Genomic DNA, 25,342 nt, shown 5'->3' with positions numbered 1-25,342 from the left:
TTTACAATAATTTTAGCTTTTTGCTCAGAATAAATGCCATTAATACCATTAACAAAGTTCTGATCAACCTCCATTTTGATTAAATTTTGCTTCATAAAGTTCTAAGAAATATTGTCGAAGGCTTTCTCTGCATCCACAAAAATTAGCATCGCTTTAGTATTTATTTTAACCTCCAACCTCTCCAAAATGTCTATTATATTTCTTATATTGTCTTTCTCTTTTCTCTTTTCACCTGAAGGTCTGCTTTCCATCAATTAGGCTGGGAAGAATAGGGGAGTCGCCCTTAGACATTCCAATACCCAAATAAAAAAATTCCTTCAGTAGCACCTTAAAGACCAACTAAGTGTTTTTTTTTTTGTATGAGCTTTCGTGTGCATGCACACTTCTTCAGATACACTTGAAACAGAAGAGTCAGACCCTTATGTATATACAGAGGGTGGTGGGGGTGGTTGGGAATGGGTGATGGGCTGATGGGAGTGGTAAACCTGTAGATGGCTGTTAACGACTGCTGATGACTGCAATTGGTCCTGCGGGAGGGGTAGCAAGGGCTGAGGCGCTAAAAAAAGCTTGATCATGCACAATGAGATAAGAATCCTGTGTTTTGTTCATCCCAGGTGGCTCCATGGTTGTAAGCTTGGTAATGAGTTCCAATTCAGCAACTTCTCTTTCCAGTCTGTTTCTGATTTTTTTCTGTAATAAAACAGCTGCTTTTCATAGTGGTTCAGCTAATATCTAATACAATAAAAAGGGCAGGAGAAATTATGTATTTAGATATATGGAGCATCAGAAGTGGCAAATGGCAGTAGTTTCATTCATTGTTATCTCTCAGTCTATCTGGCTCCTACTAAGCATAGCAGCTAAAAGTTGGGTATCATGGGAGCTGGTTGAACCTTGTTTTAAGCATGGCAAAAATGTTTAGGCAAAGTCACCACCATGTACTCACATGATGAACATAAGCCTTTGGAGGTTTCAGTTTTCAGTGCTTCTCTTGATGTGGCAATTTCTCTGCCCAGAGGTGCATTTACAGTGAATGCAGAAGTGAGTAAAATTTACACTGAGGAGGCACAGTGAACACGAGAGTGTAGCCTCTCATGAATAAAACATGGCATGGTAGGGTGAAGTTTATTTATATACCACCTTTTTTTAGCCAGAGGCCCCCAAAGAGGTGAACAACATGAATGCATATTATTACAAAATATATATTTACAGCATTACTACAGTATATATATATATATATATATATATATATATATATATATATATATATATATACCTACAATATAAGTAAAAGGTAAAGGGACCCCTGACCATTAGGTCCAGTCGTGACCGACTCTGGGGTTGCGCGCTCATCTCGCATTATTGGCCGAGGGAGCCGGCGTATAGTTTCCAGGTCATGTGGCCAGCATGACAAAGCCACTTCTGGCGAACCAGAGCAGCACACAGAAACGCCGTTTACCTTCCCGCTGTAGTGGTTCCTATTTATCTACTGTACTATTTATCTACTGCATTTTGATGTGCTTTCGAACTGCTAGGTTGGCAGGAGCTGGGACCGAGCAACGGGAGCTCACCCCGCCACAGGGATTCGAACCGCTGACCTTCTGATCAGCAAGCCCTAGGCTCAGTGGTTTAACCCACAGAGCCACCTGGGTTCCCCACAATAAAAGTACAATACATCAAATAGAAAACAGTGGTAGGATTTTTAATCATCAACATTGCCGGGGCAAGGGGAGGGGGATAAAATGTTCCGCTAAGAGGAGATTCAAGGAGGTACTCCATATCAGAAGCAGCCTCCTAACACTCTTAAAACATGAGTAAAATTAAGATGGGAGCCAGGTCTTAATCATTCTAACAGAGGGAGGTCCAATTTTTCGTACCAATTGGGACACATGTGTACAGAAGCCGTGGGACGGACACTGTCTTGCCACACAGGAGAGAGGAAGGCCAAAATTTGATCTCCCTCCCCTCTCACACACACACCCCTCCCCATGCTGCCTTCTCAAAGCTGGCTAAGAGATGCACTTTGGGAAGGAGGCACAAGGGCTCTGGCAGGGTCCTGGAGCCCTCTCACCTCCTTCCCAAAGCTGGGAAGCATTAACTAGGCTTTGGGAAGGAGTCAGGAGGACTGTAAGACCCTGTCAGTGCCCTCACATCTGCTTTCCAAAGCCCAGCACCTTGCTTACCTGGCTTTGGGAAGGCTGACTGGGTGTCAAATGTTGCCGAGGTCCACACTTTGGACCACCCTGTCCTAGCATAACCTTCAGGAAACTCAACTGCATGGGTGAGGAACTGGATGATCTGACCCACTGGGCCAGATTCAAAACTCGCTCACCTGCTATATTGCCACCTTTGATAGGTGAGTAAGCCCCACCCTCAGCCCCCTGGCATCCAATGATTCCTTTTCAAGTTGCAATTCGGCACAGTTGTGCCTTTTTCTGTCACCGCAAGGTACCAAGTTCAAAAAAAGTACTGAATTGCAACCAGCGTCTGGAAAGGCGGAACTGCTGGTGACTTCATAGGTTGTCAGGTGATGGACAGGTGGGCATGGTTTGGACCCAAAAATGCCCTGGACCTAATTGGGATGTGTGTGATTATGCCTGCAATGTGAAGGTTCCACATCACTGCTCTCATGGCTGTGGCCTCCTATTTAAATGTTTATCCCCTACCAAATAATAGAGAAAAGGAGAGGGGAGAAAATACTGTTTACCACAAGACATGATGTATTCGACTTAGCTGTATCCAATAATTCTACGGTCCTGTAATTTTGAAAAGGAGAATAAAAGCCACAGGAGGAGCAACGTGCCCAAAATAGGTCCCAACCATTAAAGTCTGATGTGGCAGTCTAGGGAAACCACTACTGCTCAGAAGGGTTTGATCTCCCCCACCCCAAAAGCAGGTTATTTCAAAGAGGCCTCCACTGCCTAATTTGCCTTCAATATAAGCTGGTGCTTGGCTCATTGAGACTCTGGAAAATATCCTTCCACAGGGAGTCTAGTTTGGCATGCAAGTCTTCCAGTGGCGTGGAGTTTTCCTGGAACTCTTCCAAGTATGAGGGTGTGGGAGAGAGCTTGGACTTCATTTCTTCCATCTCCCTGTCAGTGGTCCTTGTGAAGTTGTCTATCTGAAGGATTGTACCTCTCCTGAACTCCTCAATTCTCTCCTGAACCTCCTGAGCCATGTTTTCCAGGTAGGAGTCCACAGACAGCTGGTGGTTTTCTTGGCTTCTGTGGGAAGGATGTGCAACCCAAGTGCTGGGGTGGAGGCTCAGCTGCACCTTTAGTTGCTCCAGGTTCCTTTCAATCTGGAGGTGCAGAACCCTCGCATTGTGGGTGAGCTTGCCAGAGAATTCTTGTAGATATTGACTGAGTCGCTGGCCCATAACTGCAGTGTGAGGTGTTGTGTTTTTGTGGAGTTCTTCCATGGTACGGTGGATCTCAGTTGCCAACCTGTCAGCATATGGGTGGAAGATCTCCTTCACCTGGTCAATAAAGGTAGCTGCCTTTTCAGCAAAAGAGGCTGTAAACTTCTGGAACGCACCTGGAGTTTCCACCAACGGAGCCTCTGCGTTGAGGTTGGGCCTGAAATGCTGGTGCAATTCTCTTGCGCATAGCGAAACCTGTTCCATCAGCTGCTCTGTGAGGGGAGTCAGGCGGAGACGGAGAACTTCTATGTTCTGGCTGATTTTTTGGTGCGCCTCATCCATATAAGGAGAAAGTTTCCTCCGGAGGCTTTCGACCTCCCTCTGGATGATCTGCCGAAGTCCATCGGCGTCTTGGTAGAACTGGGGTCGGAATCTCCTTTGTCCTGGGGTCAACTTCTCAAGGACGTTTCCCACGTAGTTGGCTCCATCTTGGAGACTTTCCTTCACGTTTCTGAACAAAAGAGAGAATGCACACATTTGCAGAGGGGACACAGACCTGAAAATATAGTCTTGAGTCTGAGAGCCCATTATTAGGATCGTACCAATCCCGCCCCCTGTAACTGTTCCTTATGGCTTCAGCTTGACGACTGATCCACACTCCAGCCGGCATCTCTTCACCACTCTTAGCCTCTTCTCAGTTGTCATCACAAATCCCCCAAGACTGGTGCTCATTAAACAGACAAACAGGAATGCAAGTACAGTGGTACCTCGGTTCTTGGAAGTAATCTGTTCCAGAAGAATGTTCAAGTTCCAAAATGTTCGAAAAAGGTGGCCTGCAAATTTCATTGAGGAAATTGAGAAACGCACAGTGGAAGCCGTTCGACTTCCGAGGCACATTTGAAAATGGAAGCATTTACTTCCGGGTTTTCAGCATTTGAGTTCCAAAACATTCGTCAACGAAGACGTTCGAGAACTGAGGTACCACTGTATATGTTCCACACAACACTGCTCAGAATCCAGGCAAGCAGTTAAATTAATGATTAAATAAATACGTTGCAATGTAATAGCAAGCAGGTTTTCATCTTGTTTTAAACGTATTTGTTGTTTTTGTGTTTTAAGCTGTTTTTAGTTATCTTGAGATGGTGGTTTAGAAGGCGATTAATCAATCATCACCGTCACCCCCTGCATGTTGCACTGGGAGCCCAAACAATAGGGGAAGCCTCTACCAGTGGTCAATAGGGGAGACTCCTTCCCCTCGCTAGTTAATATTAAAGGCTGGTGAACCCCCCTCACCTCCCTCTTACCCCGAGAACCATCTCTAGCTGTGGGTTGCAGATGTGCAATTCCAGGATGTTACAGTGGAAAGGCAGGATATAATCTTACAAAATAAAAAGATCCTGGCTGCTGGGTCAGGTCAATGGAAGCCTATCTAGTCTAGAATCCTGCTCTCACAGTGACAGGCCAGAGGCCCCATTGGAAAACCCACAAGCAGGACCCCATTTCAATCAATGTTCCCAGCACAGTTTCCTTAGGCCTGATCAGGGGCTAATTCTGTTGGCTGTACTTGCTTTCTTCTGCCAATATGTCAGATGTTCTCTCCCCACAATGGTTCCCACCCCCAGGGCCGGCCCTATGGCCAGGCTGGGTGGCGCAGGGCGCCACGGTGCCGGCCCTCCAGGGGGGCGCATCGCAGCTGCGCCCGCCCGCTGGCCGCTCTTCCGCGCAGCAGCGCCCTCGGCAGTAGCGCTGCGTGCTGCGCCTGCCCGCCCACCCGTCGCACTGGGAAACGGGGCGGGGGGCGTCGGAGGGATCCGTCGCACCCCGGCGCCAGGGTGCCAGAGGTGCTTAAGACGGCCCTGCCCACCCCTTCCCCTACAAATCAGGGAATGGAGGGGTGGATAGTGTAGAAAACCTACAAGTTGTGTCCTTTGTTCTGTGAGAACCAGTGTGGTGTAATGGTTAGAGTGCCAGGCTCCACGCCTAGGAAACCAGGGTTCAAATCCCCATTCAGCCATGAAGTTCACTGGGTGACCCTGGGCCAGTCACCTGTCTCAGCCTAACCTACCTCACAGGGTTGTTGTGAGGATAAAAAAAATAGGGAAAAGGAGGATGATAAATGTCAGAAATGAAAAAGTACACAATTGTACTGATAAGCTTAGAGTGAATCAGACTCACTTCACCCCCTGCCCTCCTTTCAGCTGCTGGGCTTGCTCCGTGCTGCCCTTATCACGAGTCAGTTGGCTGAAGTAGTCCCAGACGTGGCTCTGCTGAAGACTGGCTGGAGACGCTGTGCAGATGAGGCAAAGAGGAAAGGACAAAAAGAAGACAGTCTATGGAAAAGCCAACCCACTCCCAACCAACAGAGTTCTCTCACATTGCTGGATTCTCATACTGAGAATGTTGCACAACAGTGCAAGCAACCAGGGAAGTCACCTGTGCAGCTCAGGGTCGTTCCTGCTCTTTAATGTAGCTGCTAGAGGGGTCTCCGGGGGGGGGGGACCCTCTGTGCCCAGGTGTCCAGAAGCTGAATCTATTAGGCACCGTGCCAGCAGCTCTGATTGGGACTTGTGACTAGAAGCAGAGCATTGTAAGCACTGTGTTAAGGCTGTAGCCCACAAACACATGCTCAGAGGTCTCCGAGCTGTCCCTAACACAACCCAGAACCTCCCCACTCTCCAAATGCACCTGTATATTATTATTACTATTATTATTATTATTATTATTATTATTTTATTAGAAAGAGCCTAACCTGAAAAGGTGGCCAGCAGCACTGCTAGGAGGGCAGCTTTGATGCACATGATGAAGCGAGGATTCTGCAACAAGGCGTTAAAGGGACATGTTAGCTGTGCAACCACAGCAATCAAGGATCTCCTCCGCCGTCAGACTCGGCTGAGTATGAATAATGCTCCTTCCAGGCTGTAAGATGAAGTTCATCTGCATGATTATCCCTTATTTCAATTTTAAAAAACTGAGGAATTGGTTGATCAGAAAGGTGTACTTTTGTTTGCTTAGAACCCAAAGTTCACATGCCAGATTGTAACCACTTTTGCCTTACCTTATTCCTTCAGGTATTTTGCTCAGCTGCTACCAAATGGTAAGATTGTTCCCCCTGTGTCCTCCTACTTGTATGCTTGGCACTGGTCTCCTCGTGGTTGGCTCCTGTAGGTGCCCTGCTGCCGCACCCTTTTATATATGCCAGGCAGGATTCACTGCCTTGCACACAGCTGCAGAGCCAGCCAGCCTGGCCCTCATTCCGTGTAAACACAACACGAAGGTTGAAAGACGTTGACAAAGAGATGACGTCTGCATCTGTCGTGAGCAGGGGACAGAGGGCTTACTTTGACCGGGGTGTGTGTGTGTGTGGTGGTGGTTTCTGAGATAAGGGGGGTCTCTTTTGATCGACCCAGCTCTCTGTACTTGGGAGGCAAGCAGGAATAACCTGTGGCCTTTGCCTTCCCATCCCAGTTATTCAGTCTTCTGCAACTCCTGGCCCAAGCACAGGGGAAACCATCATGGGACAATTAGTCCAAACTGGGTGAGAGTTCAAGGAAAGGAAAACACAGAGAGTGAACCCGGGGGGGGGGGGGCTAACTGCATCCCAGGCAATGCTACCCTGGCCAAGGGAGCATTGAGATGCAGGAAGGTAAAGAAGCTGGATCGGTTTTTTTTCTTTGTGTTGCTCTTGCCTCGCTCAAATCTTTCATTTCATGTAAAACTATCCCACCAATGAGGCTCGGTGGTTTGCAGTCCAACTCGGCAGGAAATGGCTTTGAAGGAGCAAGCGCAACTCTTTCCTTGGGAGGGTCCCAGCATTGTGAAGAGGTGAGCATGGCCTCTAGCAAGAGATGCATGTAAACCGACAAGAGATTTCTTACAAAACATGAAGCAGGGCATGAATTAAATAATAATTACCGTAGTTATGTGTGTATAAGACCATTTTTATTATTATAAAATAATGTTAAAAATTAGGGGTCATCTTATACACGGATAGTGCTGAAGGAGGGGTGGGCGGTTGTTTGCAGCTGCGAGCAGGAGATTGTCAGCGGTGATTGGGCAGGTGATTGGTGGCTGTGGCAAGGCCTGCTGTTGATTGGCTGCTGCTGCCGCAATTGTGCAGGTGATTTGCGGCTGCTGGCGGCTAGCGGGCAGACAATTGGTATCTTTGGCGGCAGGTGCAATTGTCAGTGCCGGTCTGGTGGGTGAACAATTTTCGGCAAACCCCCCCCCCAAGAAAAGCTCAACAACCCTGGGCAACCCCCCTTCCCCCCCCAAAAAATACAGGTCATCTTACACACAGGGGCATGTTATACACAGAAAAATACGGTGCCCTGAGCAAGATGGGCAGAGTTACTGCAGATTAAGGTGATGTTGAGGGACACGGGTGGCGATGTGAGTTAAACCACAGAGCCTAGGGCTTGCCGATCAGAAGGTTGGCAGTTCGAATCCCTGCGACGGGGTGAGCTCCCGTTGCTCGGTCCCGGCTCCTGCCAACCTAGCAGTTCAAAAGCAAGTTGAAGTGCAAGTAGATAAATAGGTACCCCTCCAGCGGGAAGGTAAGTGGCATTTCCGTGCGCTGCTCTGGTTCGCCAGAAATGGCTTAGTCATGCTGGCCACATGACCCAGAAGCTGTATGCCGGTTCCCTCGGCCAGTAAAGCGAGATGAGTGCCGCAACCCCAGAGTCATCCACAACTGGACCTAATGGTCAGGGGTCCCTTTACCTTTACCTTTAAGGTGATGCTGAGAACCAAAGCTGATACCCTCTCTCCACTGACCACCACAAACATGCATCTTTCAGGCCATTTCCCCCTGACTACTTTGAGTAAATGACTTTTTTACACTACAGGTTTATGCCATTTTTTCGAGTATATTTCAGACTGCCATGGCTTCTTCCCTGAGAACATTGCCATAGATCTCCTGCAGTTCCCCCCAGGATTCTCTAGGAAGAGGGAACGTTGCTTAAGCCAGTTTAAACCTGTACTGTGTTCATGCAGGCATGGAAAGCAGCCTCAGAACCAGCTCTCCATCTTGTACCAATGGCTGGGCTAAAGTAGCAGCACCAAAAAAAGGCTCAAGCAGGGGCAAGAAAGGGCTTATCCACACTTCCTCTTGCAGGCGTGCCAGGTTCCGCCCAACATCATGGGTGTCCAGCATGCATGTGTGATGCCACACATGCTGCGTATGACATCACACACTTGGAGGAGCACCGGTGCGCCCTCCGAAAGGCCCGGTGGGGCCTGCTGTGGCTGCAGTGGGCTCTGTCGGGCCCAGCCACTGCTGTGACGGGCTCTGTAGAAATCCTCTACTGCAGTAGAAGGGGCCAACGGAGACCACCTGGCTATAGAATATTGAGGGGCACCGGCTCATTCACTGAAAAATTTGTGGGTACCTGGGCACCCACAGCCCTGCCGAGGTGGCGCCAGTGTCCTCTTGTCCCCAAGGTAAAGCGCTCTTTAGCACTCAGTCGAAAAGCACAGGATTGCTGTTTGTTCCCACTGAAAACTAAAGAACAGGTTTTCCCTGGAAGAGGAGTAGGACAATGGAGAAACCACTCTGACCTGAACTTTCTGGGCATGAGACAAATGGGAGGTGAGGATGAGCCCTAATTCAATACAAAAAATTCCTTCCAGTAGCACCTTAGAGACCAACTAAATTGTCATAGGTATGAGCTTTCGTGTGCATGCACACTTCTTCAGATACACTGAAACGGAAGTCACCAGACCCTAATTCAATGTCCACAAGGCCCTAATTCAATGTTCACGTGAGTTGCCCTGGCACCTAATTTGTAAATTGGCAGGCATGTGGGGAGAAAGAACTGTTTTAAGAGAAAACAATCCAATGACAGCAACCCTCCCCCATCTCTTCCATGTCTGTAGGGAGTTTGGGGTGCGCCCCCCCCCAATCTTCAGCCATTCAGAACACATCCCTGGCCAAGGCCCTCAATGGCCACAGAGCTATTCCCAGCAAAAACCTCTGTGCGAATATTCAGAAGAGGTCAGAGTGTGCAGAGCCAGCCAAGACCAGCTTGTGGCCAGGGGAAGTTCCAAGCAGTCATTGCTCCCAAGCTGGTATCAAAGGGCAGCCCAGCCAGCCCCCAATTCTTCCCAAAGGATAGGCCTCTCCCTATGCAACTCACCCCCACCAGCAATCTCTAGCCCATGTCTTCCTGGGCAGAAATGCACTCCCTGGTGCTGGAGGGGATATATATTTTCTTCCCTGAAGATGACCTCTGACCTTTCCAAAAGTGGTTTCAACCAATAGATTCAACTTACAAGAAAGAAGAAGATTGCAAACTAAACATTAGGAAGAACTTTCCAATGGTAAAAGCCGTTTGACCGTGGAACAAACTACCCCAGAAGGTGGTGGACTCTCATTCATTGGAGGTTTTTAAGCAGAAGTTGGATGACCATCTGTCAGGGTTGTTTTAGTTGAGATTCCTGCATTGCATGGGGTTGGACTAGATGACCCTTGGGGGTCCCTGGCAACTGTACAATTATATGAATCTATAGTGCTCTGCATGGTCCAGCTCCTTTCACCAAAGCAACCTTCCACAACTTGGTGCCCTCCCTAATTTTTAGACTCCATGTTGGCTTGGGGGGTGAGGGAGTGTTGATAGGAACTGCAGTCCAAAACATCTGGATGTCATCAACTTGCAAGAGGTCACACTAAAGACTGAAGCACCCCGAAGCTCCTTGCGCTTTGAAACTTCATCTCCCCACTTTGTCCTTCCCATGGTCTGTAATTAGCAAATTGCAATCTTGCCAGATCAAAGCTATGTGCCTTGCAAGGTTCCTCAAAGGTTTCCATGCTGCTAGATCAAAGCTTTGCGCTCATCTCCTGTCAAGTCAGCTCAGATCATCTCTGCTAAAATGGAGTCATTAACGCCTCATGTCTAACTGCAGACACGCAAACCTAGTGGTATTTTTGCTTTTTCTACTAGCAAGCCAAAATTCTTATGTGAAAACAGAGAGGAGTCTTAAACCTGATGTTCAAATGCACATCGCAGCAAGAGGAGCTACTTGAAATATGTTGCTTGTAGCATGAGACATTTTAATACTTTTGCCCATCCACCTACGGTACCCATTTCTTTAAAAACTCTTGGATAGATGCCACCTGGACCCAGTTCCTGGTCCCCAGTTCCCCACCCTCCCACCATTGCTGGTAGGAGCACCTTCCCCACCCCAGTTTCTGCTGAAAGCACATAGACTCTCCCTCTCTAAGTCCCATGTGAGCTTTTTCTCCCACCCAATGTGAAATTTCATTTCAGCTGAAAGAACCTGCACTGTGTCAGACACTGCTATAGTGGCTGATACCTTTCCCTCTAACAACTGAATGCTTGTGAACATTCCTTGGCATCACACTCAATCAATGGTGTTGCAGTGGGGAGGCATTCCCAGAGAGGCAGGTGACAATCAGGTTGCAGCCTATTTATGTAACAGATTTTTATTTATTTTCAAAAACACACACCTGTGAATTTATCATTTTTGCAATAAAAGTCTCCCTGGGTGGGGGGGATGCTCAGCTCTGTCCCCACCATTCAGCCAAGGGCATTCTCATTTTCCTCTTCAAAAACACTTTCATTTGGGATCAGATTCCTCCATCCCACCCACCCCTTCCCTTCCAAGGTGGACCACATTAAGGGACAAAAGAGCAACCCGCAGGTATTGCTGAGGAGTTTGTTTATTGCAGCAGAGAGTGTGTGTGTCTGGGCACACAACAGTGCCTGGAGATTGTTAGCAGCAGTGGACACAGAGGGTAGTAGAAATGTGGCCACCAGCACCGCCCCCAAACATTTATTCTGGGCTGCAGCATCCTGAATCTTGCCAGGAGTCCTGTTTTCGGTGGTGTTTCAGTGGTGGCTTCAAGCAGAAGACACGCTGGGGCCGTGGTGTCAGAAATATAAGGTGCCTTCTACTATTCCTCTGAAGAGGGGAGAAGGGCCTTTTCATTGGCCATCTGCTTGAGGCTGTCAAAGAAGGAATTGAGCCTGTCCCTCACGTCTTTCTCCAGGAAGCTCAAGTGATCCTCCGTCTCACCAGCGTAAGGCTCCAGCTTCTTCTTCATCTCCTCCACCTTCTGCACCAGGAGCCTGTTGAAATTTTCTCCATAGGGCCCCACCACCTGACGGAACTCCTCGATTTGCAGGTCGATCTTTTTGTTCAAGCCTTCCACGTAGGGCGTCAGAGATTCGCGCAGGTCAGCCGCGTCCCCCTGCAGCTTCTCCCTCAGCTCCTGGGCAAGAGGGCTCAGCTTGAGGCGCAGATCCTCGGTCCTCTCCGAGAGCTGGGCCCGCAGATCCTCGATGCTCTTCTTCATCTGGAAAGACAGTCCCTCCAGCTGGCGGTTCAGCTGCTCTTGGGCGTCCTGGGTGTAGGGAGACAGGCTTTTCCGCAGCTCTACCATGGTTTGGTCCACCTTGCCCTTCAGCTCATCAGCATAGGGTGTCAGGCTCCCTTTGATGTCCTCCACCTTCTGGTTGACCTGCTGCTGCAGCTCATCGGCATAGGGAGACAGGGAGGTCCGGAGGCTGCCCATGTTCTCCTGCAGCTTGGCCTGCACCTCCTGGGCCAGGGCCTCCAGCTTCCTGCGCAGCTCTCCAGCATTCTGGTTCATCCGGGCCTTCAGCTTCTCTGCATAAGGGGCCAGGTTGGCCTCCAGCTCCCGAATGTTCCTGCCGATTGCTGATTGGAAGTCGTCGGTGTGAGGGGCCAACTGAGCTCGGAGCTGCTGCAGCTCCTGCTGGATTTGCTGCTTCAGCCTCTCGGACTCTCCTGCCAGCCGAAGTTGCAGGTCTGTGGCAAAGGGGACCACCTTGTTCTGCATCTCCCTGGCATAGGTGTTGAGGGCCTGGACGTTGCCTTGGAAGAGGGTGCTGTGGAGGAGCAGGAGGAGAGAGGTGAGCAGACAGGCAAGCACTCCTTGGCTCCCAAAACGCTTGGGAGTTTCAGCGTTCTTGCTGCCGTGGATTTCCCTCTGGTGCCCGGTGGCCACAGTTGCCCATCCATCTCCACTGCTGCACCACACAGCGCAGCAGCCGTGGCACTTTCCCACTAGGATACCCGCCCCACCCCACCCTGCGCTTGTGTCCCAACCCTGAGGTTTGTTCCCAGGCTGATCCTGTCCCTTCCAAGCCAGTTCTGAGAGGACAGCAGTTCAGGGCTTGCACCCTACACCAAAGGTGAGGAGCCTCAGGCCCAGAAGTTCAATGCATGCCCCCCCCCCCAGGCCTATACACCTGGCCCTCAAGAGCCAGTGTTCAAAATTAGCTGGGCACCAGGTACGTTTTGAGAAGAAGTGGAGATGTTTGGTTGCCAGGTTTGGCACCTAACATCTCCACCCTGGCTGGCTGGCATGGCTGCAATGGTGCACCAGTCAGCTGATCTGTGGGGCAGTGCAGCACCCAAAGAGACATGTCTTTCGGTGCTGCATGCATGAGACAGTGATTCACGCAGCAGGCATGTTTTATATCTCAGTTTCTAACACTGCATAGGTCTCTCCCCAGGCTGCATCCCTCACTGGTCCTATGCTAGTGATATTGACTGGCTGGAATGTCTGAACCCTGACAATACCTCTTGTTTCCTGAACAGAGGATAGAGGGTAGTGGGCATCTTGTAAAGCCCACCGCTGCTGTGAGACACGCCCTCCCCCCTCCCCAGAAGGTTGCTAAGAAGGGAAAGTGGCCCTTGGGCTGACAGAGACTCCCCACCCCTGCCCTACAACAAGGGCGAGCCATGTGTAGTACAACCCTGCATGCAGCACGTCACCCAATCCAGCAGATTATCATCTCCCGGAGAATGCCCCCCCCCCCCGGCAAAAAAACTACAGAAACACAAGCCCCACCCCTGCCTTATATTCTGCTCATTCTTGGTGTCTTTGCTGGTTTAGGTATTGCACAGGCTTTGAAGTGACCTCAAAAGTCACCTAGTTTTTAATTTTAAAAAATCACTATTTAAATTAAAAACAAGTTTCCAAATAATAGTAAGGGGCATTAAAAGAAGATCTTTAAAAAGCAGCTAAATGTGTGTGTGTGCGTGCGTGCGTGCATGCATGCGCAGAAGCAAAATAAATTCCTCACTTGATAAAACAGCAGTATCAAACTATTTCACAGCAAATACCCTATAATCTATCTGAGTGAATTTTGAAAGCCTTCCCATGACACCTGAAGCTTAAAAGTGACAGTTGATCTAGCAAAGATTTTAAGTGAGTTTTAAGAAAAAAATGAAGTGGCAACAACAGGAGGAGATGGACATGTGTTTGCAACGGGAGCGGGAAACCTGGGGGGTGTTGTTGTTGTTTTTAAAATGTATTAAATTAAAAGAATTTGGTTTAATTTGTAATCATTTGGAAAATCAATAAAATAATATTTTTTTAAAAAAGTGACAGGAGAATGGGGAGGGGTTATCTCACAAGTAGGGTACCCCATCAAAAAGACCCTTCCCTCCTTACCAACTGCCTTGCCTTCGAAGGCAAATGGAGAAGCTCGGAAAGGGACAAGGGAGCAAGCAGGCAAGGTGTGTGTGTGTGTGTGTGTGTGTGTGTGTGTGTGTGTGTGTGTGTGTGTGTGTGTGTGTGTCCCTAAGCCCAGTCACCATCATGAGCATTCCCCACCTCCACCGGCCCTGGAGGAAACAGCTACTCACTTCATCCTCTTGCTGATTTCTGACTGCTGGACTTGATCCACCGTCTCCTTGGCATTGTTGCCCATATCAGTGAAGTACTTCCAGACCACGTCAGCCACCTGGTCGGCGCTAATCTCGGCCTGGGCCCCTACAAGGATGAGGAGGGAGCAGGTTGGTGCTGTGTGTGACCCAGCTCAGAGCCTCCCACCCCAACTCCTCTGCCACTTGCCAATGTCCCACGTGTCTGCAGAGCCACAGCTGAACTCACATCATTTATGGGAATACTGGGAGAACCACACAGACCCTTCCCTTTAAGAATGCATGCACATATCCATCAAGTTTGGGTAGGACCAGGACTTCTTCAAACAGATGAGGCCTCTCAGCAAGGCTTCCAAGTTTAATGTATGCTGCCAGGCCCAGCACAGAAAGGCTAGCCACATGCTTCTTTCCACATGCCCAGATTTGCCAGTTTTCCTTTCCATTTCAAGCAGGCACCCTGTTTCAGCCTGATCTGCCTCCTACTCTGAAATCCAGTCTCTCGGTTTGCTTTTCTCCTGGCCAGTACATTGAGGTTTCTCAAACAATGTTATTGCCAGGCAGAGGACCTTCTCAGCAGTGATGCCCTCCCTTTGGGACACCCTCCCATCAAATGCCAAGGAGATAAAGAACTACACAATTTCTAGAATAAAAAAATTCCTTCAGTAGCACCTTAAAGACTAACTAAGGACCTATTGCAGTCATCAGCAGTCGTTAACAGTCATCAACAGGTTTACCACTCCTATCAGCCCATCACCCATTCCCATCACCCCCACCTTCTGAATATACATAAGGGTCTGGTGACTTCTGTTTCAGTGTATCTGACGAAGTGTGCATGCACACGAAAGCTCATACCAAAATAAAAACTTAGTTGGTCTTTAAGATGCTACTGAAGGAATTTTTTTATTTTGTTTCGACTCAGACCAACACAGCTACCTACCTGTAACTAAGACACCTGCAGGCAACCCTGTATCAGGAAGTTTTTAAAGTTTGACGTTTTGTTATGTGTTTATGTGTTGGAAGCCACCCAGATGGGTGGGGAATAATACGGTAATAATAATAATAATAATAATAATAATTGTAACAACTGGGCAAAGGGCTTTAGTAAAGAATCAATCTGCTGTGCACGACTCACAAGGTTTTAGCTTAATCACACTGATTTGCTACACCTGAGCTGCAAGACAAGCATCACTCGGTAAATTCTGAGATCTGAGCTACGCAGCATTTCTCCCACTATGCCTTGACCGGCCAGCGCAACAAGAAATAGGTCAGTGAGAATTTACAAAGACTGAACAATATTTAGAATTCAACAGTTGGAAATAGGACCAGAGTGAGTGCAGATAACAGGATCAGCAAAGCCCTTCTGGGTTACCTGTGATAGCCAAGAGGCTGAGGATCAAGGCTGCTGCCTTCAGAGTCATCTTTTGTGGCTGGGGGGTTTCAGACACCACCGTTTAAGGATCAGATCTGCGAAGAAGAAGAAGAAGAAGAAGAAGAAGAAGAAGAAGAAGAAGAAGAAGAAGAAGAAGAAGAAGAAGAAGAAGAAGAAGAAAGAAGAAGAAGAAGAAGAAGAAGAAGGGTCAAAACTAAGTCAGTGGCATTGCCATAAACACAGCCCCCTGATCTCACTCTTAGCCTTGCTCCAGCATCCCCTCCAAATTCCTGCCCCCCTTCCCCATCCCCATCTCTTATGGCTCTTAAGACATATTTTCTACATCACTTAGACCACCCTTAGCATTGCGCCCTCCAGATGTTGCTGTACTACAACTCCCATTAGACCTTGTAGTCCAATAACCTATGGTTGTTGGCAAAGGCAGAATTAGGCAGCTGAAGCTTCGCTGCTTAGCCCTGAATCTGAGCTGGGGGGGGAGAGGGGAGAACCACAGAGGTCCCCCCCCTCAAAACAACTTGAAAGGTAAGGCCAGATTAAAATTGGCCAGAGGTTTCCCCTTCTAACTATAGGTTGGGATAGAAATAAGGGGATCACAAAGGCAGTGCCCCGCTCTTCAAGTTCCCAGTAAGTAAAGCAGCACAAAACCTCCCCTGCTGCATTCTCCTGAACCAAACAGGGCTCCTAGCCCATCAGCAGCACCCTCCACATCAATAGAAGAGCAATGTTCAAGCCTGAACCCTGCAGGCAGCTCGGCTCAGCTCAGCTCACCTCTTCTCCTTGCGCTGTCTCCTCAAGGTGGCTCAGCCTGCTTTGCCCATCCAAATTTATACTCCTCCGATCAGCTTCTTCCTGCTTCCACGCAGCAGGCTGCTGACACATCCTCAAGCTTTTGGACTTTAGCAGGAGCGCAAACGTGGACGAGGGCTGGATGGCAGCAAGGGAACCCACCCACCCCCCCCGGGTCTTATCTGCTGGGCAAGCAGAGCTCTTAGCAGAAACAGCCACGCCAGCCTCTGACAGAAAGGCAAAACAACGCTTATGGGGGGGGCAGCAGCATGGGAGTGCATGCTCTCACAAAAGAATTCATGAGGACTTGTAACTGCAATTGTGCACACTGTGCGGACCCTATCCGCCCTATGGGAACAGCACCAAGATATGTCAGGTTCTTCGAATTGACCCCACCGCCCCAATCTCGCAGGCTGTCATCATGGCAAGGCAACAGTTACATACAGCTTCTCCAGAAGGTCATTCAAACAAACAACCTTTCCGAATGCTGGATTTGCGCACACGCCCCTTCGCATATCAACGAAGGGATTCCCCTGATAAGCACCGCCTTACTTTGGACCAATTCAGATCTACCTACCTTCTTCAGAGGAACCTCACGTTCCTGACACCAAACTCCCAATATATCTATCTAAGCGGTTGCGCTGTGAGGTCCCTGCACAAGGAGTTTTCAGGGACAGGGGACCATATCCCTATGACAGCCTACCGGCCATTTAAAGAACAGGAGGTCCCCAGCCCCCACGACTCATGGCCGAATCAAGCCAAACGGGGAAACGTGGCTCCGCGGATTCCTTCCTGCATATGGAGCCTTCGCAAACCACCTTGACGTCCTCCGTCTTGCGGACATCCTTCTACAGTTCATCAAAGAATCAGAAGCCATCACACTTGCGGTTCTAACCCAACTCACCCAAGTTCGTCTCCTTTCGACAAAGAACAGATTATGCACAGATTATTTATTATTTTCAATTGGAGGCGCTTGCAAACTAATAGGCACAGAATGCTGCTCTTATGTGTCAGACCAGACTCTCGACATCACCGGCCATCTTCAGACGCTCAACTCCCTCACCGAGACTTTACAATAAATTCCTCACGGGGGACTCTCTGACTGGGACCCATGGTCTTGGCTACTGTCGACCACATGGGTCCGCAACCTCGCTAAAGGGATTTTACTAATTCTCATGTCCGTCATGTTGTTCCTCACCCTCTTCTGCTGCTGCATACAGTGCTTCCCCACCATGATGACAGCACTCCGCAGGCCGCCACCCCTCAAATCCAAGCCCCCCTTCGAACCGGCACCACATACCCCAAGGTTGTTCCAATGTACCACCTGGGGAATGGAGAATACGTCACTGTCAATTATGTGAGGCAATGATTGGTTGTTATACAACAATATTGCCTCAGAGAGGTGACTGTTATAGAAAATTATTGGGGGGGCAGGACACCATTATTAATGAACAGAGAGGGGTGACCAAATTTGACAGCTGCATCTACCCAGAATCCTGTTCAACGCCATCTTCCCCATCTCCTCCCGCTTGGACACAACCCTGCCTTAAGGAAGGCTTAAGGATCAGCATATGCACACATTTCTCAACGTTAGCATAAGTTCACACATTTCCCCTCTTCACCTTCCCCTCCACCCCAGAACAAAACAATGACAGCGATTCACATTTTCAAGCCAGCAATAGCCTGTTAATCCTTTAAAAGGATTCAATGAGGTTTGGGTATACATTGCAACACTGACAGCCAAAAGATACCTTTGTTTCAACCTCCGAGATGATGTTTCCATGAAAAAGGAGGGGGAAAGCTGCCCAAAAACAAAGTGACAGTTCACTCAATAGTACAATCATTGAATAATGCAGCCCTTTATTATATGTCTCCTTATTATGTGCCTTTTTATACGTCTCTGGGAAATCTAGCCTTTTCCTTTAGATTGTCTCAACAGAACCTTTTTGCCTTAAGTTATGCCAGAATCTCTCTGTATTAGAATTGCTTTTTTATATCTTAGAACCTTTATATATCAGGACTACTACCTTTTGCATAGAATTCTCTGTATTAGATATCTCTTCTGTAAAAGGAAATGCTGCATAAACCATGTATGACCCCAGCCCACCTGAACCCTGCCCCATTGCCACCCTGTATCAATTCAAAAGACACACACGGACAATGATGGATTAGCTGGGACAGTTTATTCAAACTTCCAGAAGTGTCACCTTTAACATAATCCCAGGGATCATCCTTGCATGACCTGGAGGAAAACACCTGCCGGATGGACCCCAACCCCTCGGCAAGGCAATCGCCAGGAACGGTCCCACCTCGACTCCCATCTCGACTGATTGTTCCCTCCTGTCAAACAAAAGGAAAACCCATCAGCAATGGGAGGAGAACAATGGACATTTCCCCATATGAAGAAATAGTCGTATCAACACCCAGTTAATCCCATAAGCACCCATTTTCCTTGCCTTTCCCGTCCCTCCCAGTCCAGGGGTTTCCACGTGGGGACAGGAGGGTATAAAAGCAAGATGATGAATTGGCAGGATACCCACTATTGCCACAGATGCAGAACTGGTTTTCAATAACAGGGAACAGCCCTGAGGCAACAGCAATAAAACATAGTCTCTAGGCATGGGACACTACAGCTGTAGTCTTTTCATTTCTGTAATAAAGGGATCAGTTTGTTTTACATGACAGCATCATGTGGTCATTTTCCCGGCGGAGCTGAACTTAGCGCAAATTTTGGAGCTTCCGATCCGTGTCTGTCCGATCCGCGTCTGTGCATTTTAGGGTCATTTTTCCATAACAAAACCAAAGAGGTCAGGAGGAATGGAGTGCAACTACATAGGGCAGATAAATGGTAGGAAGCTTGATGGATTTTGGATTTTGGGGTGTGGCATGACTGAAAACCAGGCATGGGCATACTCCAACAGAATGTGGCTTGAAGGCCCAGGAGAGGGGGGTGTTATTGTGGTAAAATGAATGGTGGCTGTGGGCAGCTTCCCCGTCCTGTGTCTGGCTTCCCTCAAAGCGTCATCTCAGTCTGGTCTGCGCCTGGATAGAAAACAGCCCCGTCAACCTGCTCTCCCACCTCCAACCCTCAGAGTTTCTTTTTTAAAGGAAGACAGGGACCAAAGTGTCTAGTCCAGTGATGGCGAACCTATGACACGTGTATCAGACGTGACACGCAGAGCCCTCAGTGCTAGCACACGCCCCATCGGCCCATTCGCACTGTTTTTGTTCTTTCCCCCCCCATTTGTTCTCCCGCTCCTCCTCCTCTCCGCTGTTAAAACCCGGATCCCTTTTTGTTGTTGTTGTTGCTGGTAGCCAGAGATTGGTTTTTAACCCTTTCTGTGCTGGTTTTTTTGGTGCTTTGGCAGACTATGTCGGTGCTGCGTGTTAGTTCCAGCGAAGGTATTATTCGTCATTTATTTCTGTTCTCTTTCCCCCCCAAAAAGCGCTGCCGCTTTGGGGCATCCCCCCCAAAGCAAAGCAACTTTTGCACACACCCCCCAAAAAACCTCCAAAACTTTGGTCAGCAGCTCCCCCCAAAAAGCTCAACAACTCTGGGCACTTTGTGATAAATAAGGGTTTTTTTTGTTTTGTTTGGTTAAATAATTAGTTTTTGGTTTATTAAATACAGTTATATATTACAATCATACATTTTTGTTATTTAAACTATAAATATCGCAAAATTATGGTGTTTTTTCTTGAAGTGACACCACCTGAGTTATGCTGGTCTAATCTAACTACACCCCTTACCTAATCTAACACTGGTCTAATCTAACTACACCCCTTACCAAGCATGGCTCCAGCATGATCCAGGGATGGACATTCTGCCCTGTCTAGATCCCTGTAGCGTTTAAAGGTTGGGATATAGCTGCAAGCGATTTATTCAGCTGCTGCCAGCTTTGCAGCAGTTGCTCTGGATTAACTTGGCATCGGAGGGCAGACTTGAGCAACACTGGATTTCTTCAAGCGCTCGCTATGATGAATTGGCAGGATACCCACTATTGCCACAGACGCAGAACTGGTTTTCAATAACAGGGAACAGCCCTGAGGCAACAGCAAGAAAACATAGTCTCTGGGCATGAACAGAGTGCATTTAATTTGATTTGATTGACATCCTATGCCCTTTTAAAATGTGGTTCTTTTGGGGGGTGTTATTGACATTTCCCCCCTATATATATATATATATATATATATATATATATATATATAGTAAAGGTAAAGGGGCCCTTGACCATCAGGTCCAGTCATGTCCGACTCTGGGGTTGCGGCGCTCATCTCGCACTATAGGCCGAGGGAGCCAGCGTTTGTCCGCAGACAGCTTCTGGGTCATGTGGCCAGCATGACAAAGCTGCTTCTGGCGAACCAAAGCAGCGCACGGAAACGCCGTTTACCTTCCCGCCGGAGCGGTCCCTATTTATCTACTTGCACTTTGACGTGCTTTCGAACTGCTAGGTGGGCAGGAGCTGGGACCGAGCAACGGGAGCTCACCCCATTGCAGGGTTTCGAACCACCGACCTTCTGATCAGCAAGCCCTAGACTCTGTGGTTTAACCCACAGCGCCACCTGGGTCCCATATATATATATATATATATATGTGTGTGTGTGTGTGTGTGTGTGTGTGTGTGTGTGTGTGTATGTATGTGTATGTGTGTGTATATATATATATATATATATATATATATATATATATATATACACACACACACACACACACACACACACACACACATATATATATGTTTTATATTTGGATTTTGTCCTGCGAACCACCCTGAGACCTCCAGGTATAGCGTGGTATATAAATTCAATGAATAAATAAATAAATCTCTCTCACCCCCTTCCATAACCATTTCTCGCACATATTGGCTTAGGAGCAGGGCTTGTAAGAGGAGGCACACTTGAACCCAAAGGTACCCAGGGACTGGGTAGGCTAGCTCACCTTCTGGGTAGTAATTTTCAGAGGTGGAGGGAAAGCTCTGTTTAGCTTCCAAGGAAATTCTCTTTTTGTACCTCACACCCTCACACCCCAAAAAACCCAAGGGGAAAGATATAACTTTGTTTTCTGGAAAATCCTAATGTTGGGACAAGGTGTACATCAAGGGCAGAGAGTTCCCAGGTTTGGAAGCCACTACCGAAGAGGCCCTGTCGCATGCTTCTATTCTCTGTTTAACAACAAACTTGTTTATCCCCAGAGTAAGAAAACGGCCAACTCCCCCCACCCTGGACCCCCGCAGGATGTTAAACAAAGTTTATTGGGGACATAATGTCTTATGTGCTTGATAAGAACTGCTCAGTTTATTTGCTCTTGTTTGTTATTGGAAGCGCCTGGAGTTTCCCCTCTCTCCCACTCACCCTCAGCCCTCAATTGAGTGCTGCTTTCCCACTTTGGTGGTTGGTTTTCTGGAGAGTAAACAAAATGAAGGAGGGGAGGGGCATGGAGATGAAAAAACTGGGAGGATGAATAGCCCAAGATGTGGAGTTTGTAAGAGTCTTAACATGGAATGTAACAGGTGACAGGAAAGGTCAGCTACCAGTATGTTTTCTGGGTACAAACTGATAGCACCAAGGACTTCTGGGACAAAGAAGCAACAACAACCTGCCAGTTTCTCTCTCTCTCTCTCTCTCTCTCTCTCTCTCTCTCTCTCTCTCTCTCTCTCTCTCCCCCTTAGCATGAATTCCCCCTAAATAGACATGTTAAGAATTATCCCCTGGTGCAATGCACCTTTGTCTGCTATCTGCATAAACCAATGCATTTTTATGTACACTTTCTTCCAGTATGCATTTTGTACCCATTACTTGGCTGGAGAACCACGCTGCAAAATTCAAAGGAGCGTGAATTTCAAAGGAAGGTTTTGCTGTGGTTTGCTGATAGTTTGGAATGCAACAAGGTCTGGATGTGGCCATTGTCACCCCACTTTTGACACCCCCAGAGCTTGAGAGGTCATGGAGCCTGTCCCCTTCCATCTCAGCAACCCCCTTGGGTTTGGACTCCTTCTTGAGTGTCTGCTTGTGAGGCAAGGCAGGGGCCAAACTCCCTTGCGCTGCATTTCCGCACTGTAACCCTTGGCCATTTCCTGGTTTAGCAAAAGCAGTGGGCAAAGTCTCCCCCTTGCACATCACTCATCAGTCAGTTCAGCTCCTTTCTGACAGATGCTGAGCTCTCTCTTCACTCCCCCTCGCCAAGGGAGTCATTAGAGCACCATCTCTGTTGCAGAGCTCAGCAACATGAGACCGGGCTGTGCCTCTGAGCATGTGCAGAGTGCCTCTCCCTCCCCCACCAAGCGAAAACAGCCAACCCGCAACTGGCAGGATAAGGGTTTCGGGCTTCCAGGCATCTTTCTTGGTTTAGAAGAAACCACTTTATGGCATTGTTCTCTGGCCTGTCTGCAATGTGTTATCTTGGGGTCACAGTCCAAGGTGAGGCAGATTTGATGTGCAGGATGGAGGGGCAGAGCTCAGCCAGGGATGGCAACAGGCAGGAGGTCCAAAGATGAGCTCATTCATTCCTTAAGGCTGTTCCCTTGTGTAATACAAGATGGTTCAAGGTTTCCCGGATGCCTATTCTTGCCAATGGTTGCCACTCATTCCAGTGCATCCCTCCTATGCAGAGTACTATGGAGGCCTATAACAGAATTTTCGGAAGGAGCAAAAGGCTGGCCAGCTCAGCCCCCTGCTGGTGAGCTCAGGCAACCACCCACCACCCTCCATAATCCAGACCACAGCAAATCACAAGGAGGTAAGAACTGCTTGCAGGACAAAGAGGCGGCTCTGGCAAGTGAGCCAAGCCACAGGCTCCAGGAAGAGACAATGCACCCAAAGCAGCAACAAGAGTCCATTTAACCTGCAAGAAACCCATCCATACTGATTCAAGTCTTCCTGTACTTCTATTCTTAGCCAAAATTGCACCATGCAGTCCCAAGAGACAGATAGCAGACTCAGGTTAAGTCCAGGGTAAGCAATAGTACAAAAAATCAGCAGATAAATACTGGAGGTGGGGGAATGGCCCCCAAAATCCAAAGGCATGGAACACTGGGAGACTGAAACCCTCTTCAGGCATCACGAAGGAGGGACAATAAACTGTTGGACAGGTTTGAGCTCTTTCCCTTTCTAAAGGCTCCCTGGTTCATACAGTTACCTTCCGGGAGCTGGAAGGTGTTGGGGCAGGAACAGGGGGTCAGAGATAAATAGACAGATGAAAGAACCACCTCATTGCCTGGATAGGTCACTTAGGAACATAGGAAGCTGCCATTTAGCTCACCACTGTGCCATTTAGCTCACTCACTTGCACACAGTGGGCAAGTATCTCAGATCCAGGCCAACAGACAGTCCAGACTTGAGCGGGAAGCTGGCAAAGCTGTCACTCACGAGCTCCATTGTGCAGTGCAAGTTCCCCCAAGCAGGAATTGGATCCAAAGACCCAATTTCACTTTGTTTCTTCAAAATGTTTCTAGCCTTCTGCTCCAAAGCTCACGGCAGTTCACGACGACCGGTGGAAAGTACCGTTAACAATTTAAAAATACTCAAGCATATAGAAGGAGAAGCTTTACTGATGCAGAGCCAGCATGGCTTCTGCAAGGACAAGTCCTGTCTCATGAATCTATTAGAGCTCTTAGGAAGTGCCAAGAAGTATATAAGTAGAGGTGATTTGGCTGACACAGTCCGGTTGACAAAGCTGGTTGACTAACGATCTACAGTTAGGGGTGAGTAGTGAGGTGGCCAAGTCATAGCTGCCAATTTATCCCTTTTTTTAAGGGAAATTCCCTTATGCTGAATAGGCTTCCTCGTGAGAAAAGGGAAAACTTGGCAGCTATGGGCCAAGTTTGCTGATAATGCTAAATTGTTTAGATATCCAAATAGCATCAATTCTGCTGGATGTTTTTTTGACATCCGAAAAAAGGTGTAATCTCTTTCCTCCCTATGCTTGTATCTCCAAGAGTCTATCAAATCCAGATTGTCTGTTAAATTTGTGAAAGCTACTGGTATCCTCCCCTGACCTTTTGTTTTCCCTGATCTGTCTAAATGCAGATTAACCACCCCATTGAAATCTCCCCAAACTATCAATTTACTCCCCATATATTCCATCAATTTTGCTTCTATATATTTTTTTTACAAAAGGCCGTTTTTTTCTCATTTGGTGCATACAGTCCCATTATTATCATCTCTTCCCCCTGATGTGTTATTTTAACTATTACTATTCTCCCATTTACATCTGAGTATATTAATTTGGGATCTAGGGTTGGTCTTATATACATCACCACTACTCTTTTCTTTTTTTTGGTCTGCTAAATTGTTCAGGGTTCTTAAAAGAAAAAGAGACTGTGAAGAGCTCCTAAAGGATCTCTCCAAACCGAGTGAAATGGCAAATGCAATTCAATGTAAACAAGTGTAGAGTGATACATGTTGCAGCAAAATTTTTCTTAATTTCACATATATGTTTGTGGGGCAAATGCACATATATGCACTAGTGGTGACTGGCCAGGAACAAGATCTTGGCAGGTTATAGTAGATGGCTTGATGAAGATGTTGACCCAGTGTGTGGCAGCTGTAAAAAAATCCACAAATTCAATGCTAGGGATCATTAGGAAGAAATTGAGCATAAAATTGCTGATATAATGCAGCTATACAAATCTATGGGTGACCACATCTGGGCTGTTGTGTGCAGTTCTGGTTGCCTCACCGCAAAAAGAATATTTTAGAGTAGGAAAAGGTTTGTAAAAGGGGAGAGCAAAATGACCAAGGGAATGGAGCGACTGCTCAATGAGGAATGGTTGCAGCGTTTCAGATTCTTCAGATGCGACATAGGAGAAAGTAGAGAAAGTGGAAGAAGAAAAGTTATCCTCCGTCTCTCACAACACTAGAGCTCCTGGACATCCGACATAGCTGAATGTTGGAAGATTCAGGACAGAGAAAAGGAAGTGCTTCATGCAGAACTTGGAACTCTCTGCCACAGGAGGCAATGATGGCCACCAACTTGGATGACATTAAAAGAGGATTAGACAAATTCATAGAGGAGAAGGTTATCAATTGCTACAAGCCACAATGGCTATGTTTTACCTCCACAGACAGAGACAGCAGTACTTCTGAATACCAGTTGCTGGAAACCACAGAAAAGGAAATTGCTTTTCTGGTTGAATCCTGCTTTGTGAGTTTCC

At 47.8% G+C, this 25,342-nt stretch overlaps 2 protein-coding genes across 5 annotated transcripts; both read right to left on the bottom strand.

Annotated features, from left to right (window-relative positions):
- Window positions 1–2,919: 2,919 nt before the first annotated feature.
- On the bottom strand, window positions 2,920–6,672 carry APOA5 (apolipoprotein A5). Of its 4 annotated transcripts, none has more exons than XM_035140153.3 (4): window positions 6,414–6,672; window positions 6,108–6,274; window positions 5,534–5,645; window positions 2,920–3,869 (listed from the first exon to the last, which is right to left on the bottom strand). In XM_035140153.3, exons 2-4 carry the CDS (start codon window positions 6,154–6,156, stop codon window positions 2,930–2,932), a joined length of 1,101 nt encoding a protein of 366 aa, XP_034996044.1. In that variant the 5' UTR covers window positions 6,157–6,274; window positions 6,414–6,672; the 3' UTR covers window positions 2,920–2,929. The 4 variants fall into 4 exon arrangements, with proteins under 4 accessions (XP_034996044.1, XP_034996045.1, XP_034996046.1 ...); XM_035140154.3 differs by having other exon boundaries at window positions 6,482–6,614; XM_035140155.3 differs by having other exon boundaries at window positions 6,108–6,171; window positions 6,414–6,608.
- Window positions 6,673–10,783: 4,111 nt separating this feature from the next.
- On the bottom strand, window positions 10,784–16,289 carry APOA4 (apolipoprotein A4). Its single transcript, XM_035140049.3, has 4 exons — window positions 16,173–16,289; window positions 15,384–15,478; window positions 13,997–14,123; window positions 10,784–12,228 (listed from the first exon to the last, which is right to left on the bottom strand). The coding sequence occupies exons 2-4, from the start codon at window positions 15,430–15,432 to the stop codon at window positions 11,271–11,273; spliced, it is 1,134 nt and encodes a 377-aa protein (XP_034995940.2). The 5' UTR covers window positions 15,433–15,478; window positions 16,173–16,289; the 3' UTR covers window positions 10,784–11,270.
- Window positions 16,290–25,342: the final 9,053 nt, after the last annotated feature.

The sequence above is a fragment of the Zootoca vivipara genome, chromosome 14, assembly GCF_965207765.1.
Source record: "Zootoca vivipara chromosome 14, rZooViv2.hap1.1, whole genome shotgun sequence".
NCBI lineage: Eukaryota > Metazoa > Chordata > Lepidosauria > Squamata > Lacertidae > Zootoca > Zootoca vivipara.
Note: the sequence above shows the minus strand (reverse complement) of the source record. Positions and strands in the feature narration are given on the sequence as shown.

What these genes read in the sequence shown, in the direction of transcription:
- APOA5 (XM_035140153.3), bottom strand. Translation starts at nt 6,156, where the DNA reads ATGTGCATCAAAGCTGCCCTCCTAGCAGTGCTGCTGGCCACCTTTTCA. An exon ending in GCTGCTGGCCACCTTTTCAG is followed by an intron (nt 5,646 to 6,107) that starts GTTAGGCTCTTT and finishes TCATCTGCACAG; the next exon opens with CGTCTCCAGCCAGTCTTCAG. An exon ending in AAAGGAGGGCAGGGGGTGAA is followed by an intron (nt 3,870 to 5,533) that starts GTGAGTCTGATT and finishes TCTTTTGTTCAG; the next exon opens with AAACGTGAAGGAAAGTCTCC.
- APOA4 (XM_035140049.3), bottom strand. Translation starts at nt 15,432, where the DNA reads ATGACTCTGAAGGCAGCAGCCTTGATCCTCAGCCTCTTGGCTATCACA. An exon ending in CAGCCTCTTGGCTATCACAG is followed by an intron (nt 14,124 to 15,383) that starts GTAACCCAGAAG and finishes TCATCCTTGTAG; the next exon opens with GGGCCCAGGCCGAGATTAGC. An exon ending in GAAATCAGCAAGAGGATGAA is followed by an intron (nt 12,229 to 13,996) that starts GTGAGTAGCTGT and finishes GCTCCTCCACAG; the next exon opens with CACCCTCTTCCAAGGCAACG.